The 18,143-nt window shown below is 50.1% G+C and overlaps 1 protein-coding gene and 1 long non-coding RNA gene across 7 annotated transcripts in view; one reads left to right on the plus strand and one right to left on the minus strand.

The window, feature by feature from the left end:
* LOC113977221 overlaps positions 1-375 on the minus strand; it is a 19,061-nt gene extending 18,686 nt beyond the window's left edge. The window contains exon 1 of the long non-coding RNA XR_003537287.1: positions 289-375. This is a non-coding gene — a long non-coding RNA (uncharacterized LOC113977221). The remainder of the gene's footprint in view (positions 1-288) is intronic.
* The window catches only part of IQSEC1 (IQ motif and Sec7 domain 1), a 331,221-nt gene that overhangs the window by 1,152 nt on the left and 311,926 nt on the right, over positions 1-18,143 (plus strand). For all 6 annotated transcript variants that reach the window (XM_027703149.1, XM_027703156.1, XM_027703159.1 and 3 more), the window contains one exon: positions 183-512. In XM_027703149.1, the coding sequence (XP_027558950.1) occupies positions 183-512 (330 nt within the window). Of the gene's footprint in view, positions 1-182; positions 513-18,143 lie in introns of those variants that run through there.

The raw sequence follows: 18,143 nt of genomic DNA on the forward strand, positions 1-18,143 counted from the left end.
CCGGGCGGCTCCGGGCGGCTCCCCCGGGCCGCGGCCCTGCCCTCGCCGAGCGGGGGCCGAGCGGCAGCAATGGCGGCGCGGGGCCGCCGCCCGCCCGGCCGGCCGCGGCTCTAGGAGGGGACGCGCGGGGCCGCGGGGGGCCGGGTTCCGCGGGGTTATTTATTCCTTCCCTCTCGCTCAAGTTGCCGGCGGACGGGGCCGGCCCGCACCTGCCCCCTCCCCGCGCCGCCGAGCTGCGGGGCGGCCATGGAGAGCCCCGCCGAGAACCCCAGCAAGGCGGCCGAGTACCTGAAGGAGCTGAACAAGATTATCGAGACGCAGCAGGAGCTGCTGGAGAAGCAGAAGCGGAGGATAGACGAGCTGGAGCAGCAAGTGGCCAAGTTGTACCACGAAAATGCCTGCCTGCAGGACGAGCATCACCGGCACCTGGCCACATGCCGGCTCCAGCAGGGCGTCCCCCCCGCGCCCCCGGGGGTGCTGAGCGCCATCCAGGAGAACGCCAGGCACGAGAAGTAAGCGCTCACAGCCTTTCTTTGCCCCTTTTCCGCGGAGGGTGTTTCGGTAGCGGGGTTTCCCTTCCCTTTCCCCTCCCGCCTTCGGATCCCCAAAGCCGCCCCGCGCACCGGCGCCGGGAGCGGCGGGATTCCCTGCGGCGATGCCCCGGAGCGAGCTCCGGGAGCGGCGGTGCGATGTCCCCCCTCAGCCCCAGCCCGTCAGGTGCCGGTGTGTCACTCGTGCTCTGTCCCGGGGTCCCGGGGGGTTTGGAGCACGGCCGGGGCTGCCCCGTGCCCGCGGCTGTCCCTGCGCTCGGGGGATGCCCCGGGCAGGGCGGCGGGACCGGAGCGCCGGGAGGAGCGGGGCGAGCCCTGCCCTTCTCCCCGCGGCGCTCGGACCGGCAGCAAACGCGCCCCGGGGCCGGGGGTACCCGGTGGGAGCCGCTCGCCCCCCGGGCGGTGCCCAGGAGCGGCCCGTGGCTGCCGCCGGTATCGAAAGTGACCCGGCCCGGGGTCAGTAAACATTGGCCGCTCGCCACCGGGCTGGCCCCGGCCAGCGCCTGCTCGCCCCGCGCGGGGCCGCCTGCGCTCCCGGCCGCCGCATCTATTCCAGCCTCTCTAATCTGTAATTAATCGTCTGCGTCTTTCCAGCGTCGGGAAAGCCGCTTAGTTGCGCGGTTCTGAAGTAGCGGGGATTCGGGAAGAGCAGGAACTGAGCTCGGCGCTTTCCCGGCGCGTTTCTACTTCTGGAAAAGTATTTAAGGCTTGGCTTTCCAGGAGCCGAGTGGGAAAAGCATGCATCGGATTACGAGCCCACTTCGCTGCTTGATACGGCACAATGGGCTGTTTGTGATCCGCTGAGCTCGAATTCCTTAGATTTATAAATACAGACACGGCGGCTCCCGCCCGCCGCCAGCCTCGGGATGCAGGATGCGGGATACGGGATACGGGACCACCAGATCCCAGGATGCGGGATACGGGACCTCCCGCTTCAGACAGGCGGGGCGGGCGAGCCCCTCGCCATCCCCGGGCCAGGGCTGCGGGATGCTCGTCCCGCGGGGCCGGGATACCCGGGATTCCCGTCCCGCCGGGCGCGGAGGGAGGCACCGGGTGGGTCCGGCCGACCCTGCGGGGACCCGCCGGGGTTGGGGCAGCCCCCGGTGGCTTCGGCCGCATCTCCCTCCTGGAGCCCCAGCCGGTGCCGGGGGGATGCCCCGCGTGATCCCGGGGAGCTGCCCCAATCCCGGGAGCTCCCGCTGGCTCTGGCAGTGCCGCTCCGGTTGTACAGGAGTCTGCCGTGGTGGTTCTGCTCCGGAGCAGCGTTTTCTCCACTGTGGAGGTTTCAGGAGCCCTGGAAGGGTCGCTGGGCACACAGTGTCCCCCTTGCCTGCTTCTGTTTCCCAAGCCTCGCACTGGCCAGAGCACAGTGGGAAGGGAAGCGGCTCTGTCTCCCCAGCTCCCTTTTTTGCTGTCAGAGTTAACACTTAAGGCTTTTTTTGTGATGTTGGGATAATCACTTTAGGCTTTTTTATAGAGATGTCTCTATGAAAACTAAGCAAATAGCTCCTTTAATAGACTGGAGAGCATGCTGTCATTTATCAATCAATCAATCAATCCCTTAAGGAGAAAGAGCTATTTCCAGAAAGCATGGAATAGTTACATGAATCCTACCCCGTGTATCCAGGTCCAGTACCCGAGGATTTTTGTGGCTGTGCTTCCAGTACAAGACATCAACTCAGCTATCTTGTCCCATTTGTCTCTTGCAAATGACATTACTAAAAATTGTACAAATGGCTTGCCTTGTTTGATAATATTTCTCTTCTGCAGCCCAAGACTCATTTGCAGAGCCCTCCTTGGGCAGGCAGCTCTGGGGACTCGGAGGCTTTTAAGTCTCTTAAGTGGATTTGATGCTGGGGTCAGAATTAATCTGGGATATTTATGGCAGAGTTGTATTGCTCTGAGGCGTAGCCTGGGGGCTTAGTGGGGAAGCTGGGAGACAGCTCCCTGTGTCTGGCCGGGCCCCTGGCCCACGTGCAGGGCTGGGGGAGCCACATTTTCAGGGCCACCTCCATCCGAGGAGCACTGTTGTTCCCCCTCCTCCCCCCAAATGGTCCCGTGTCATCCCACTCCCCACGTGGGGAGTGAAGTGGGTCTTGTCTCCAGGTGGCCCTGCCTTGCTGGGGTGTTGGATCCCTGTGTGGGACAGGGGCTGTGACAGTGGTTGGTGAGGCCCCAGGCTGTCCAGGAGCAGGGACAAGCAGCCACCCACAGCCTCAGTTTACTCTCTGGCTGGATACAAATGTGGAGGAAGTCCCCAACTTGGAGAGAATAAGCTTTTTGTTTTAAAGTCTCCTCCCAGTCCCACCAGTTACCTTGGCTTTCTGGCAACCCAGCCTGCAGGTTCTGGGTGTCTGTAGCTTCCCATTCAGAAGCTCAGTTTCAGTTTCCCCAGATTTAAATGTCACATGCACCTTGTGGTTTGTTTGGTGGGGAATAAGGATCCCTCATTTGCTGAAGTTCAGTATCAGATGCCAGTGATGCTGAGGATCCCTGCTGTTAGGAGACAAGTGGTGTGTCCACTTTGTGCACAGACCTCCCAGTCCTCCTCCTTCCAGAAGCACTTTCATGCCTAAGCACCATCAGTGACCATTGCTCTTCCTTAGTGCTCAGTACTTCAAAATAAAGTGACTGGAATCCTTTTTAGAGGAAACTGGGCTTCTCCGAGTCAAAGACAGAGAGAAATCAGTGCTTTTAGAGATTGGCTTGTACCTTGACTTGGATAGTTTTCCCTTAGTTATTCTAATCAAGTTAAAAACTGTGCTGCTTTTCCATGGAGAAGGAGCCTGGTAAGAGTGTGAGCAGGAGGGAGAGAAGAGTTGTCTGCTGAGACGGAACCATCTGAGAGAGCTGTTGTTTGCAACTCGGTCTAAATTCTGCACCTGGCCTGACTGATTTATTTTTAAATGAATCCAGGACTGGTTTTGTTCTCTGGGGGGAAACAGCCACAATTTGGAGCTGTGAGAAACCCTGCCTGTGCTCAGGAGATGCTCTGAGCCGAGGTGTCCCCGGAGCAGTGGAGTAAGTGGCAGTTGTTGCTCTGGTGACAGTCACATGTGAAGGCTGTGTTGTGCCCTACATAGACCGAGCTTGTGACTTTGCATGTCGCTGCTGGCACTGCTGCTGCCCCTGCCACAGCCTCAGCAGGAAGCCAAAGATTGCATTAGTATAGAGACCAGCCTGCCTCCTTTTTCCCTCCAGAGATGTCCTTTGCTGAGACAGACTGTTCAAATGACGTAAATCCTATTTCGCTGCCTGTGCTGCTCTCGAGCAGCAGCTTATTTTTGTTTGCTGGAGTGAAGTGGGGGGATCCAGCAGCTCTTAAAGTAGACTCGTGTTTGGGCAAGCTTTTGCTTTCTCTGCCTTCTTGGCAGCAGGGATGGAAATGAAGTGTTGCTGTTGGGCCCTGTTTCTCCCTCAGCTGCGTAGGAAAGTGGGATTTGTGGCTGGAATTCTGCAGTGGAAGGACAGTTATTACTAGAAGATGCATTTCTACTTGTTCAGCTTATTCTGCTCCTGAAGAATGTATTTATGTGGAAAGCACACCCAGACTGAACAGGTTACTACCACAGGGTGCTGTGTGTTCTGTCAGCCCTATAGCAGGATGGGATGGGCTAATTCTGGCATTGGGCAGAAACTTGCATCTCCAAATAACTTAAAATACCTGTTCACTTTATTTTCAATCCATAACTGGAATGGTGTGACTGCTGAGTGCTGAGAATGAGGGTGTGACACTGAAGGGAGTGCTTTGGCTTTTGGAGCACTCATTTTGGTGTCATCAGTGTGATTTGTGCAGCAGCAGCAGATGGGTGAGCATCTCTTAGAACAGGCATTTGTTGTTCTGGCAGGCTGCAGGAAATCAATAGCATGAAGATGTGTAATAAGATGTGAACTTGCTAACTAAACTCAGCTAAATTATTTTGGGTCTCTGAAATATTGGCAAATTCTTGCACTTAATATCTGTTAAATGTTCGGCTAAATGAAACACGCAGAGACAAATTCGTTTGAAAAGTGATGTGTACTGTACAATCAATGAAACAGGCTGTGTGTGAGGGGGGAAGCACAGTGATGCAAAACAGTGTGCTGGTGTCAAGAAAGTTCCTGGGAAGTCTGAGAAGGGAGAGAAAACATGACCCATAAAGATAACAGCAAAAATACCTGCTGTTTTGGGAGAGGAAACCCAGTGCAGCAGAAAGTAACCCATCCTGTAACATAGTGGGTTTAAAGATGCTTTCAAAACTTGAGGTAAATGTGTCCCATTTAAAGCAGAGCAGTCGTAAGGAATTACCAGGGCTCAGTGGATCTGGAATCCTTCTCTGGTGAAGCCTTTTATTCTGCTGACACAGAACACAGCTTTTGAGCTTCCTAACTTAGGAGTTGTGTTCTGAGCTCTAAGAACAAAGTACATTTTCGTGCTTGTTAATGCTTTGATGGACCTCCCCATGAAATCACTGTCGAGGAAATTGAAAAGCACTTCCAAAGATCTGCTTTTGGAAAAGGTTTGGCAACATTCGTGGATCCTGGGTGCTCAGAGAGCAAATGAGAGCTGCTGCAATTACCTTGAGTGAAAGGTCCCCTTCCCTCTCTCCCAGGAACCCTCACTCCACACCAGCCTGGCTGTGATGCTCTGTGCACACACACACGTAGCTCATGATTGCTGTCCATGGCTCATCCAAGGGCTGGTCTTTATTAGCAGTCTTAGTCTGCTGGTTGCTACGAGAAAACACAGCAGTGAGTAGAGTGTGAACCAAGGCCCCCAGACTGGAGCAGCTCTGTCCTTAACTCCCCAGAAGTTGCTCAGTTTGGGTGGGTGCACAGTTGTCATCAGGCAAAGGCCTTTGGGTCAACCCTAAAAATCAGTGTAATCGTCAATGTGGTCACTCCCACGTGTCAATAACGTCCATTTTTACGTTTTTAAATTGAATTAGAGGGATGGCACTGAACAACTGCCTGCAAACGTGGGGCTGGGGCAGCAGGAGCAGAGCTGTGCCTCACCAGGGCTCCTGAAGAGAGGAGCTGCCTGGAGAGGGAGGGATGCTGGGCTTTGTCCCTGGCCACCTGCAGTGACAAACCTTTGGGAGGATGGGAAGTACAGACGGGCACATTTCCGAATCTGACTTGCAGCCTTCTTGTCCTGGTTGGAAGACAAATCTCCAGCAGTCCTTAGGGGAAGTGTCTTCTGGAGAAAAATGAGGCACAGCTCTTTTGAAAACCTAAAGCAAAATACATCACACCCAAAGAAGTATCTGTAGGAAGAGCTGATTTGAGGGCAGATCACAGAAGCTCTGAGGAAAGGAAGAACAAGGCATTTCAAGGTGTTTTCTTACAGCACACTGATGGGGGAGTAAATTATTAACACAGAAATAGTAAATTCTTAAATCCTTCATGCAAGTAGCATCTCAAAGAGCTTAATTTCATTTTTTCCACCCAGCAGAACTAGGTGGCTGTTCCTCTTGTGCTGGTCAGTGATGCTGAACTGAACTGCTGTGCTGAATTCAGTGCCAGACCATGGCCTTTAGGTGCTGAGATTCCACATGGAGTGGGGCCCTCCAGGACTTCCTTAAGGGGGTGAGGCTGGTGAGGAGCAGCCTTGGTTGCTCCCTCTGCACCTCCAGCTGTGACACTGTTTAACTTGGTGTTTCCCTGTGTGGCACAGCTCTGCAGACCCTCAGAGCATCTCAGTACGCTGAATTTACACTGTTTAATTGGTGTTTCCCTGGGTGGGAGAGCTGTGCAGACCCTCAGAGCATCTCAGTACACTGAATTTACCCTGCTTAACTTGGTGTTTCCCTGTGTGGCAGAGCTGTGCAGACCCTCAGAGCATGTCAGTACACTGATTTTCCCTGGAGTTTATGGCTCAGTCGGGGTCACAGTCCCTAATCTGGGGACAGTTGCCCCTACAGCAGGCAGCCTACCCCCAGGAGAGTTGAGTGGTTGTTACCTGGAGCTGTTCTCCGTGTGAGGCTCCTGCCTCCTGCGTGCAGGTGCAGGGAGGTCACCTCGTGCCATTCCCCAAGGAGGTGTGTGGGAAGCTGCTTAGGTAAGTGGATTTTGCAGGTCAGAAGTAATTCCTGATGTGCAGCCCACACTTGCATTATTCTAATTTGATCCCATCATTCTGACTCACACCCTCTCTATTATGTTAATTCCACTTTTTTTGTGTGTTTTGCAGCCTGCAGATACTTTCAGGCTGTACCTGCCAGAGCTCCTGCCTTTCATCTGAGCTCAGCGAGCCCGTCAGTGAGGTTGTCATAATTCCCTCTGCCCAGATCTTTGTCTAATTGCAGTGTTTTTCTCAGCAGAATTGTTGAATTGGAAATGGAGACAATCCCCAGGCTGTGGTGCATCAGAGCAGGGCGGTTTGGAGATGGATATGAACCCATTCTGCTGGGTTTGGGGAGCTGTCCCTGAGGGGGGCTGCTTTTTTTTCCCACCCCCGTTCCTAAGGGACTGCTCTGCAGAGCCTTCACGGTGTTTCCTTGAAATTCTTACTGTGCTACAGTGGGAGAAATGCTGGTTTGTAACTAGAAACCTGGACTGGATTGCTCCTGTCAATGGTCACTGCCCTGCTCTGGTGATTAAGGACAGCAGCAGGAGTAAGAAGTGTTTCTCCAGCCCCGTGTGTGACCTGTGCTGTGCCCTGGGCAGAGCTGAGCACTGGTAATGACTGCTCTTTTACAGGTGGGCAACTTAATGATCATCTCTTAATAGGCTGCTCAGAGATTTGGCTGAAAAATGGTTGTGTTTGATATCACACTTTAGACAAGCAAGTTTGGGGTTTTTTTTAAATCCTTTGGGGCTATAAACCAACTTGTTTGAGTTTAATGATGTTGTTTGTGTGGTTGGTGACAGGAAAAACTAATAATGTCAAAATAATTGTCAGAAAATGAATTACAGACTGGTTTGGGTTGGAAGGGACCTTAAAGCCCATCCAGTTCCACCCCCTGCCATGGGCAGGGACACCTTCCACTAGCCCAGGTTGTTCCAAGCCCCGTCCAACCTGGCCTTGGACACTTCCAGGGATCCAGGGGCAGCCACAGCTCCTCTGGGCAACCTGTGCCAGGGCTTCCCCACCCTCACAGCCAACAATTCCTTCCCAATATCCCATCTAACCCTCCCCTCTGGCAGTGGGAAGCCTTTCCCTGTGTCCTGTCCCTCCAGGCTATTGCACAAAGTCCCTCTCCAGCTCTCCTGGAGCCCCTTTAGGCCCTGGAAGGGGCTCTCAGGTCTCCCTGGAGTCTTCTCTTCTCCAGGTGAACCCCCCCAGCTCTCCCAGCCTGGCTCCAGAGCAGAGGTTGCTGCAGAGTGACCAAAATATTTCCACAGGGTGAACGCTGGAGAAAGGAGCAGCTTTCCCAGCATGATCTGAAAACCTCAGTCCTTCTCCAGCCGGGCATGGGAATGTGCCTTTTTGTTTCTCAGACCCTGCTCCTGGAGGGAATCTCGTCCCTCCCCATCCCAAAGCAGCACTTTGGGCTCAGGGTCTGTGCTCCCTCTGCTGGCTCTGCTCTAAATCGCTCGCCAGTTTGGTACCAATTTGTTTATTTCTAGAAATATATAAAAATACATATGTAATGAAGAACCTGCTTTGGAATGGCAACATCTGCACTACTTCTGCACCTCTCCAAACATTAGAAAGGCTACTATGAATGCAGGTCAAGGTCTCATGAGTTAAGTTTTGTCCTAAAGTGCAGAGTTAAACTTTCTTTTCAAGCAGTACCATTTTAAAATATTCACAGGAAAGAAATGACTCTGCTGCAAGGCATCTGTGTAGACTGAGTCTTACTGCTGTGCTAGATAAGAAAAATGCTGCTACTGAGGAGCTCTCTATAGCAACTGATTGAAATATAATATACATTATTTGCATGTTAATAAGATTTCTAGTCAGACTTCCCCGACAAACACAAGTAGAGACAAAGACATACATGTAATACATCCCTGACTGCACCACAGTAATTCACATTTACTAAGTGTAAATGGCACTTTACTCTGAATAATGAGGGAAATAAAGCAGCAGAAGGAAGGTGAGGAACAGTGATCCTGTCGTTCTTTAGAATTTGGGATGCAGCTGGGAGCTGATGTTTGTCAGGGTTTCTCCAGCTTTGCTGGATTTCTTCTGGCTGAAAAGGACTGCAGGTGACTTAGGAGCTTTTGATGGCTCTTTCTGGGCATGGAACACGGAGCTGCAGGGTGGACAGGCTGGAGCTGAGTTACCAAGCCAAGGCTGTGAACAGTGAGCACCTCCCTGCTCCCGGGCTGCAGGAACTGCACACTGAGCTGTGCCCTCAGAGGTGCCCAGCTGGACTGTCCAGTGGTGCTTGATAACCATCTAGAAGGGACAGGCTCTGAGCTCTGCAGGGGCTTGGCCTGGAACACTTAGGAAAAACTTGAGGCTAATGAGCCCCTTCCCTGCAGGATGTGGGCATGGCTGCACAAATGTGTTTTTAAGGAAAAGACAACTTGACCATTTAATATTTTTCTTCTTAACAGCTTTCAGGAAACTTGACCAACACTTGTCTCTAGTGTGACAGTGGAGAATTAGTCCTGCAGCTTAGTTTCTGCAACTGGGCTCTATTTTTATATCTAAAATTGAGGTGTAAACTTCAATTTTGTGTGTGCTGATGCGACTGTTGATCAAGGTGAAACAATGACCCACTTCTTGAGCTTTGTACTACTGTGCATTTGCACTCAGACTTGAAAGAATAACTCCAGGATCTTACTTGGAGCTTCTGAAATACCATATTTTGGCGTTGGCAGCCTCTGTTTGGAATTTGCTGTCCTGTCTTTGCTGTGTGGGTGAGGTTGTGTAGCAGTTCACAGAATCACAGGATGGTTTGGGTGGGAAGGGACCTCAAAGCTCATCCCATTCCACCCCCCACCATGGGCAGGGACACCTTCCATTATCCCAGGTTGCTCCAGCCCTGTCTAACCTGGCCTTGGACACTTCTAATGATCATCAGCCAGTTCTCCTAAATTAAAGCTGCCATAGTGAACAATCCCTTCCTCCAATCCAAACCTCCTGCCAGTGTCAAAGCAGTGTGCACCAAGCTGTGGACTTGTACAAGTTTGAATTACTGACAAATGGCTGAGTTGGTTTTGACATGCTTTTTGTTTATTGGGAATGATGCTAAAATAGCTCTTTGTGTCACCCTCTGTTCACTTGCTCTAATTTTCAAGCTCTTTAAGTTCTGAAAAATAGATCTTTCCTTTTGCTGTGTTCAGACCTCTGATCAAATTCCAACTCCTGGGAGGATTTCAGTGTTCTTCTGTACTTTTCCCTTGTGGGAATCATTGTAGGGCCCAGGATGTGTGAAAGCTGTTCCATGAAGTTAATTACAGATGACACAGTTTTGTGGTTGCTGGGTTGGTTCAAAGTGAAGAGAGTTGAACACTGTACTGCTTTTGCTTAGTCAGCTGGTGACCTGAGGGGACCAACGTGCTGCCTTTCCTCAAAGGCTCTGATGGCTCTTGTGTGCTCTCTAAACTGTGGAGAGGTAGGATGAAGAATCTACCTTGGATTCCTATAAAAGACTTCCCAGTCCTTAAGATTATTGCCTCAGTCAATTTACTGTTGAAATAATCTTTAAAACTCACAGGAAGCAAATCCCATCAGCCCCAAGTGAGCACTCTGAGGATCCCTGTGGAACAGCCTGAGTTGTTTTGGAGCTTGGCAGCTGCCACAGTGAAAATGGGGTGTCCCCAGGTTGGGGTTACTCAGAGATGGCCTCAGGGACCTGCTTGGTGGAGTCCCATAGGATAAGGCATTGGAGGGAGAGGGGCCTGAGAACGCTGGGCCACTCAGCTTATTCAGGGATCAGCTCCTCTGAGCTCAGCACAAATCCCAACAAAGAACAAGGCAGGCAAAATCCCAGGAGGCCTGATGGATGAACAAGGAGCTCCTGGACAATCCTGGACTCAAAAAGGAAAATACAGAGGGTGGGATCAGGGGCAGGAGGCCTGGGAGGGTACAGAGAGACTGTCCCAGCAGCCAGGGATGGTTAGGAAAACTAAAGCCCTGGTAGAACTAAATCTGACCAGGGATGTCAAAGGCAGCAAGAAAAGCTTCTGTAGGGATGTCAGGGATAAAAGGAAGAGCAGGGAAGATGTGGGCCCTCTCCAGAAGGGAACAGGGGACCTGGTTACCCGGGACAAGGAGGAGGCTGAGGCCACGAGGAGCTTTTGTAACCAAAGAAGAATCTCTTTGAAGTTCTGATGTCATTTAAATGAGGAGAGCAGGGGTTGATTATCTCTGAATTCATGAGACAAGGCCCAGAGTGGGGACTTCTTTGTGGAGGTGTAAATGGAGAGCATCCCTCCTCTGTCACAGGGAGAAGCTGTCAGGGAGTCCTTGCCCCCTGCTTAGGGGAATACTGGGGCATGGCAGATTTTGGCAGTGGACTCCACACCTTTGGGTCAGTAGGACCTCAGTCTCTGGTTGGGGCTGGTTACAGCTAAGAAATGGGATAATTTATGATGAGGTGGGCATGACCTCTGCTCACTCGACTAGTCCAAGTTCCTCTATTTCAGAGTTCACTGCAGGAACATTTTGTTTGTCACTGTCTTTCTATGGCTGTGATGGCTCTCTGCTCATGCTTGGGGAATATAAAATCTTCTGTTTGTTTGTCTTCTGCGTGCTAATAATGGTCCTGAAAACACAGCAAAATGTCAAGGATGTATGTGAGGCACTCCAGACAAATGACTGTCTTCCAGTTCAGGTCCAAGCACGTCCCATCAGTCTGCAATGCTGATCTCTTGGTAAGGTTTCTGAATTTAGAAAGTTATATTTCGTTAGAATGAAGATTTGTTTTATTTTAATTGTCAAACCAAAAGAAAGTCAGACCAGTTCTGATGTATTGCAACAGACAGCAGTGTTCTTTAAACACGGTTTCTTGGTAGGACAGACACACAGCAGTGAAGCTGAAGGGCTGGTAGGAATTTTCTGAGCACTGGAAGCTGTTGCAGTGCTGTCCGTGTGTGCTCTGGGGATGCAGAGCAGGGGCACTCCTGGATGCCCTCGGGGTGCCCTCCTGGGTGCCCTGCTGGCAGCTGAGCCGGGCGGGTGCCTCGTGTGCTCCGTGCATGGCACTGCAGGGAAAGCTCCATGGCTCCAGTGCAGGGGCTGCTCCAGGTGATGTGCCCCTGCCCTGTGTCCTGTGTCCTGTGTCCAGCCAGGCATTGTCCTCCCACCCTGCAGTGACTGTGCTGAATTCGGAGGCCCCTCTTGCCATTCCGGTCACGGCGGCTGCAGTGCAGGGATTGCAGAGCAGAGCCATCATTCTTCCCCATTCTTGCTGCTTACTTTGCTACATTCACTTCATCTTCCTTTCACCACTGAATTCAGAGTAGGAGCTGCTTCAGACCACATTCTGCTTGATAGCCTTTTGTTCTCTTAATGGTTTCCTCAGCAAGGCTGGCTTGTGTTCCTCCAGAAATCTGGGCATTGTTATTCAAATCCAAAGCAACTTGATATATCATCACTTTAAATTCTTGACTCCAGTGCCGGGACCCAGTGGCACCGTGGACCCCAAGTGTGTGTGTGTGGGGGGTGTGCTGCATTTGAGGCTGGGTTTGTGCAGTGGTGTCCTTTGTTTGTGAGCAGATCAGGCTGTTTATGTGGAGGGTCCTCATGGTGACAGCAAAGCAAGAATTCTCAGCTGCAGGAACATCCCTTTGGAGTTTTACTTGCTGTGCTGTGATTAATGGCTCTGTGTTGTGGAGAATAGGTGTTTTTTGACTTTTTTCTTGTACTATATAGACCCATGGCAGAAGCATTTGATCTTGTTTCCAAGTTGGAAAAGGTGTGTGCACTTTAAAGAACATCTGCTTTAGTCTGTTCTTCCTGCTTGGCTTTCTTTGACCCAGGCAGGACTGGGAATGGGGATTCTTAAACCATCAGTGTAACTGGTTGTAAGACTTACTGCTAACCTCAAACATTTCGTGTTTGCCTTGGCCTTTTAAAGGCAAAAATGACCTATATCATCTCATATCTTAATTCATGCACATGACTTGGGGAGGTGTACAGTGCCATAAAGGTTGGCAGGCTGCAGTGTCAGGAAAGTAGAAGGGTTATGTCTGACCCTTCCTGCTCCTTCCTGGAGGATTTCCCTGTTTATTTAGCACAGCCTTCCCTGGAGCTGATGTCCCTGATGGAGTCCTGAGGAGCCAGGCATTGCTGTGCAGGGGGTAGGGCTGTGATCTGATGCAAATAAACCAGCTGGATTTGAATAAGGTAAAAATCCATATTCAGCTTTCAGGCTGGATGCTATTTTAAGCTTTTAATTGAGTCCACCACTTCTTGAGTGCTTGAGGTTGTCAGTGTGGAGAGAGTGACTTTGTCTTGCAGAAAAGGAGGGAACTGCCCGTGGTTGCAGTTTGCTGGGGTTGTGACACCGGTGCTGTGCAGTGCTGGTGCTGCAGTGGAACACTCCCCCTGCCCAGGGGGGCTGTGCTGGGGGTCAGTGGCTGGGCCAGTCGAGTGTTTGGAGATGTAAGTGCTGGTGGTGGGAGGGAGGAGAGTCTGCAGTGCAAAAACTTATCTCTGAACTTCTTCCCAAACGGCTTGGGAAGAAAACTTTGAAGGCAGTGATCTGAGACTGGATGTAATTCAACAGCTACTCCTGGCCTGCATTGCAAGGAAAGCTCTAAAAGGGTGATGAAATCCACCTCACATGAGGTGTGTGAGGCCTCTTGAATCAAAGGCCAGTAGTTCTTGCTCATATTTGTTTCTGGTGAGGTGAAGCTCAACAGGCCAGTGCCAAGCTCCAGTGCCAAGCTCCTGCTGTAGCTGGATCAGCCCTCAGTGCTGTTCAGTGTTTGGTCAGAGGTGATGTGCAGATAGCTGGGAACTGAAGGAGGGGATGCAAAGAAATTAATTGCTGCCCCTGCTTTCCCCAGTTGCTGTCCTGCCCTGTGAGTTTCCTGCCCTTTGCTGCTTAAGAAAGGGAATAGCTGGACTTGAATCTGAATTCTCTGTTAAGCAGCACAGGTTGCTTTTAATCCTAAAAAGGAGATTTGCTGAAATCTCTTCACAGCAATATGATTAAAGGGGGGTTTGGTTGTGCACAAGGGTTCCAGCAGTCCAGACTTGTGTGTTGGTATTACCTTGGGGGCAGATGAAAGCACTGACAAGGCACAGCTCACCCTCACAGGCTGTGCTCCACAGTGAGTCCCTCAGCACTCTGTGTTCTCCCTTTGGCCTGCACCTGTGCCTGGGGCAGGAATATTATCCTCTGGGAGCTGAGCCTTGGCTTGTACAGAGGAAGTCAGAGAGAGTCTGGATGTGTGTGAACACCTACTTCCCTTGGTTGGGTGTGTTGTGTTGGAATCTGATCAGGGCTGTCCAAGGGGCTGAATGACAGTTCAGGATCTTCAAAGACCTCAAGCCTATAAGGAAACCAACATTCCTTATAAAAGCAGGAAAAACATTTGGGTGGTTTGGGTTTTTTTCTACCCTCTCTCCTCTCCTTCAATATAGTGACAACTTTAAAGTGGTAGAAATTTGCCTGTCTTGGATCTTATCCCTGAGGAACTGGTGCTGATATTGGTGCTCCAGAATAGATATTGGGCTCTCATCTCGTGGGGGGTTTATGTGCTGGGTGGTGATTGTATTTCTTCACCCATCTGACAACTTCCTACAGAGATCTGATCTCTGTCCAATGTACCTGATGAGAGGAGCTCCTGCTCAGGGGGCTGAGGGCTGTGTGTCCTCTCACCTGCTCCCTCTGAAAGCAAGAAAGGACCATGTTTTTAAACACATTGCAGAGTTATGTAACTTCTCCAGGAAAATGCTTTCCAGCACTGAGCTTCCCTTCTTATGCAATGTGATACATCGCCAGAACCTGCTGACATAAGCCATGATCTTCACCCCCAGTTGCTCATGAAAAATGTATCATTTCCTTGACCTCATTTACCTCCAAGGGCCCTGGGTAGGATTAGAAACTAGCCTGAGCATTTTAGAAAACTGCTGGTGAATCAGATGCCAGGCTGGGGTGCCTGCTGAGGGAGCTGACATGGGCTGAGGCTCCCAGCTTTGTTCCTGTCAGGCTGCCTTGGTTTTAAGTGATGCTTTGCTGTGTGAACATCTTTAAGTAGGTGCTTCCCAGACTTTTAAGAAATGAGCAGAAGTGGTTTTTGTGAGTGTGACATGACACGACCCTCTTAAGCTGTTCTATGAGTCATCTCACTGCGAGTGAAGGAAATCATTAAACCTCTTTAAACTAAATGAAGAGTCCCTTTTAGTTAACACTGTTTAATTGAGAATGTACTTCACTGGTGCTAACTGTGCAGTGAACCTTGACATCAGCAACTTTAATAAGTAACTTTACTTAAATAAGTAACTTTACAAATGTAACTGGCAAAGGTCACCAGGGCTTTGCTTATTATTAAAGCTTGTGCAGGTCTGTAATTTTGTCAGTGTTCCTGCATTATGTTGATTTATGCTCTTGTATTCTGCCTCCATGAACACACTGGGGAGAAGTGGCTGTTTAGCAGCTGCTGTTGTAATAATAATAAATGCCAAGTAAAACTGGTGTGATTCACCCCTGCTTTGTAATTTGGGGGTGAATCCAGCCCCCAGGAGACTGACCAGGGATCACAACTGGGGGGGAGGTTCTCTGGTCCGTTTTCCCTCGGGAACAGTTATGAACTGGAACCAGCTTAATACTCAATGCATTTTGAACCAAACCCTTGAAGCTTTCCTTTAAAACTCCTATGAAAGGCACTGAAAAGACCATTTAGAGACAAATAACCAATTTTTAAGTCATTGTGCTCCTTGGTGGCTGAAATGCCAACAAAATATCTCAGCTGTACATCACCAGCCCAGCTGAGCACAGGATTTTCATGTTACTCCCTGTGCTCAGCTGAGTAGTTGTTTCTGCTGGTGGGGAGTTAACTGGACAAGATCCTCACTCAGGCAGAAATGATTGCTGGGAGTGACCTCTTCACTATTCCAGGACTCCTCCTTTCCAAATAATGGGATTCTGTCAAGAAGTCTCTCTTAATTGATAACATCCAATATAGGATGTTATCTTCACCAATTAAAGTCCTTTATTTTAAGGCAGAATAAGTGACAGAAGAGACTCAAGTGTGCTGCCTGTGATGTCTGCCAGCTTATCAGACTGTGATTTCAGTAGAACTCTTTGTCAGCTACAAAGATCTCTTTAACTTAAGCAGGTTGCTCCTGTTTCTGAAGACTGATGTCAGGGTGGGGGAGCTTGATCTCCGTAAATTAGGGACCTTCCCGGGAGATGGAGGAACTTAAATCTCCAGTTAGGTTTTTCTTTCAAGTCAGTCAGACTTCTAAGTAGCAGTGAGTAGTAATGTCTGGGTTGTGATAACAGCCAAAATAAACTGCAGTGCCTGAGGATTGTGGAGCTGGCGATGCTGTCACAGCAGATAAGTTGTTCTCTCCTCTCTTGGCTAATTCAGCTTAATCTGAAGTGTGGAGTCAGTGCTGCTGTGCCCCCTGCACTGGAGATGTGGTGAACAGGCAAGGGCTGAACACACGAGCTGCTGCTCTGCACTTTGAGGCCTCCCATGGGAGAATTGTTCTTGGAATTGAAAAGCTGCTTGTAAAGGAGCCAGGCTGGGAGAGCTGGGGGGGTTCGCCTGGAGAAGAGAAGACTCCAGGGAGACCTGAGAGCCCCTTCCAGGGCCTAAAGGGGCTCCAGGAGAGCTGGAGAGGGACTTTGTGCAATAGCCTGGAGGGACAGGACAAGGAGGAATGGTTTCCCACTGCCAGAGGGGAGGGTTAGATGGGATATTGGGAAGGAATTGTTCCCTGTGAGGGTGGGGAGGCCCTGGCACAGGTTGCCCAGAGAAGCTGTGGCTGCCCCTGGATCCCTGGAAGTGTCCAAGGCCAGGTTGGATGGGGCTTGGAGCAACCTGGGCTGGTGGAAGGTGTCCCTGGTGGAATGAGATGAGCTCTAAGGTCCCTTCCAGCCCAAACCATTCCATGATTATTTTCCAGACAAGGATCAGTGAATTAAGCTTAAGTATCTTTGCAAGGAGGGGTTTAATGTCAGAGGTTCTGGCTGCTAGGCCAGGCTATCTGAAACCCAGCATCCTTGTGTCACCCTGGGAAGCACAGCAGCAGGGTGAGCTCTGGGCAGGGACACCTCACACAGCAGGTTGGAAACAGCAGAAGAGAGGGAGATGAAATAAGAGGATTAAACTACAAGAATCACTCAGGTGTATCTTTGATGAAATTCTGATCCCAGTACAGGATTATCAAAGCAGATGCAACATTGAAGAGTTTCACTGATTCTGCTGAAATAAATATCTGTTGTTGACTTACTCACGCAGGAAAACTCAGGGAGAGCAACTCCAAACACGTGTGTGTCTTGTTCTTATGCTCCTGACATGTTAGCAGAGGGAAGCTAAACAGAAATCAGGGCTACTGCTGTGGTTTATCACAGTGTCCAGCACTGTCTGTGCCCAGCATCCCAGCCCAGCATTCCATGGATTCAGTCCACACCAAGCATGTGAATGCCCTGGCGCCCCAGATCAGGTGTGTTACGCTTGAGGCCTCAGGGAGTGCTCCCTTCTTGTCTTGGTGCCTGAAAGGGGAGAAAAATGTCCCCCTTTCCAGCTCAGCATGTGCTTGGTTTTGGGGTTTGCTGCCTCATCTTTCCTAGTCTGCTGGCACTGTTCTGTGCCAGGAGGGTGTGCTGGGTTTGATGCAGTTCTAGTAAACATTTGGCTGCTAATCAGGTCCTATAACTTCCTTTATCATATTCTTGTGGCAATGGGATGGAGTGGACAAGCTGCCTTTTGTGGAGTCATGCCCTGCCATGTGTGCCCTTACTGTGACAGGAGGAAGAGTTTAGGTGCTTGCTTCTGTGTCAACAGAATATCCTTGGCATGACTGTGCAGAGCAAAGGGATGTTCTGCTATTCCTCAGTGTGTAAAAAAAAATCCTGTCTCAAAATACATCCCCAAACAGTGCAGGTAGAAGACTAAATTATTTATCTGCTTCATATCTGATCTCTCCTGTGACTGCAGTATTTGGAGAGCAAGTGACTTTATTTTTGTTTTGAATTTTCCTTTCTACTGGCCAATCCCTTTCTCTCATAGAAAGGCAGAGGCTCTTTCTGTAAATCCTGGTGCTCTTGGGGCTTGTTTCCTCATTCCAGAGCAGAGCCACTTTTCCACGTTTAGGTGTAGTTCTGGGAAGATTCCTGCAGTGCTTATTCTGCTTAACTCCTCCAAAAACACTCCAGCTATCCCTCCAAATTTAACTTTCTGTCTCTGGTTTTCTTTCTTAAGCTCCCAGGAGTTTATATTTGGGGTCCATCTGGTAGCTTGGCCTCACAGGAAAATTTTATATGGGCTTGTTTCTTTTCACCTTCTTCACGTGGCTGTGAGTTATTTAGATTTATTTTCAAACCTAACACCAATATCTTATTCTTTGATATTGCACTACCCACAGAGCTGCAAATGTTTTTGTTTGCATGTGACCCGTAATCCAGTGTTGAGCATCAAAGTCCACGTTGAAGGCTTCCTGTTGGTACAACAGGATTACAGACATCAGAAGGCAGCTACACAGCACCAACTTATTAACTATTAATTGCATTATTTCTGGGTACAGCAGTT

The sequence above is a fragment of the Neopelma chrysocephalum genome, unplaced genomic scaffold (genome assembly GCF_003984885.1).
Source record: "Neopelma chrysocephalum unplaced genomic scaffold, ASM398488v2 Primary Assembly neopelma1_209, whole genome shotgun sequence".
In the NCBI taxonomy this organism is placed as follows: Eukaryota; Metazoa; Chordata; class Aves; order Passeriformes; family Pipridae; genus Neopelma; species Neopelma chrysocephalum.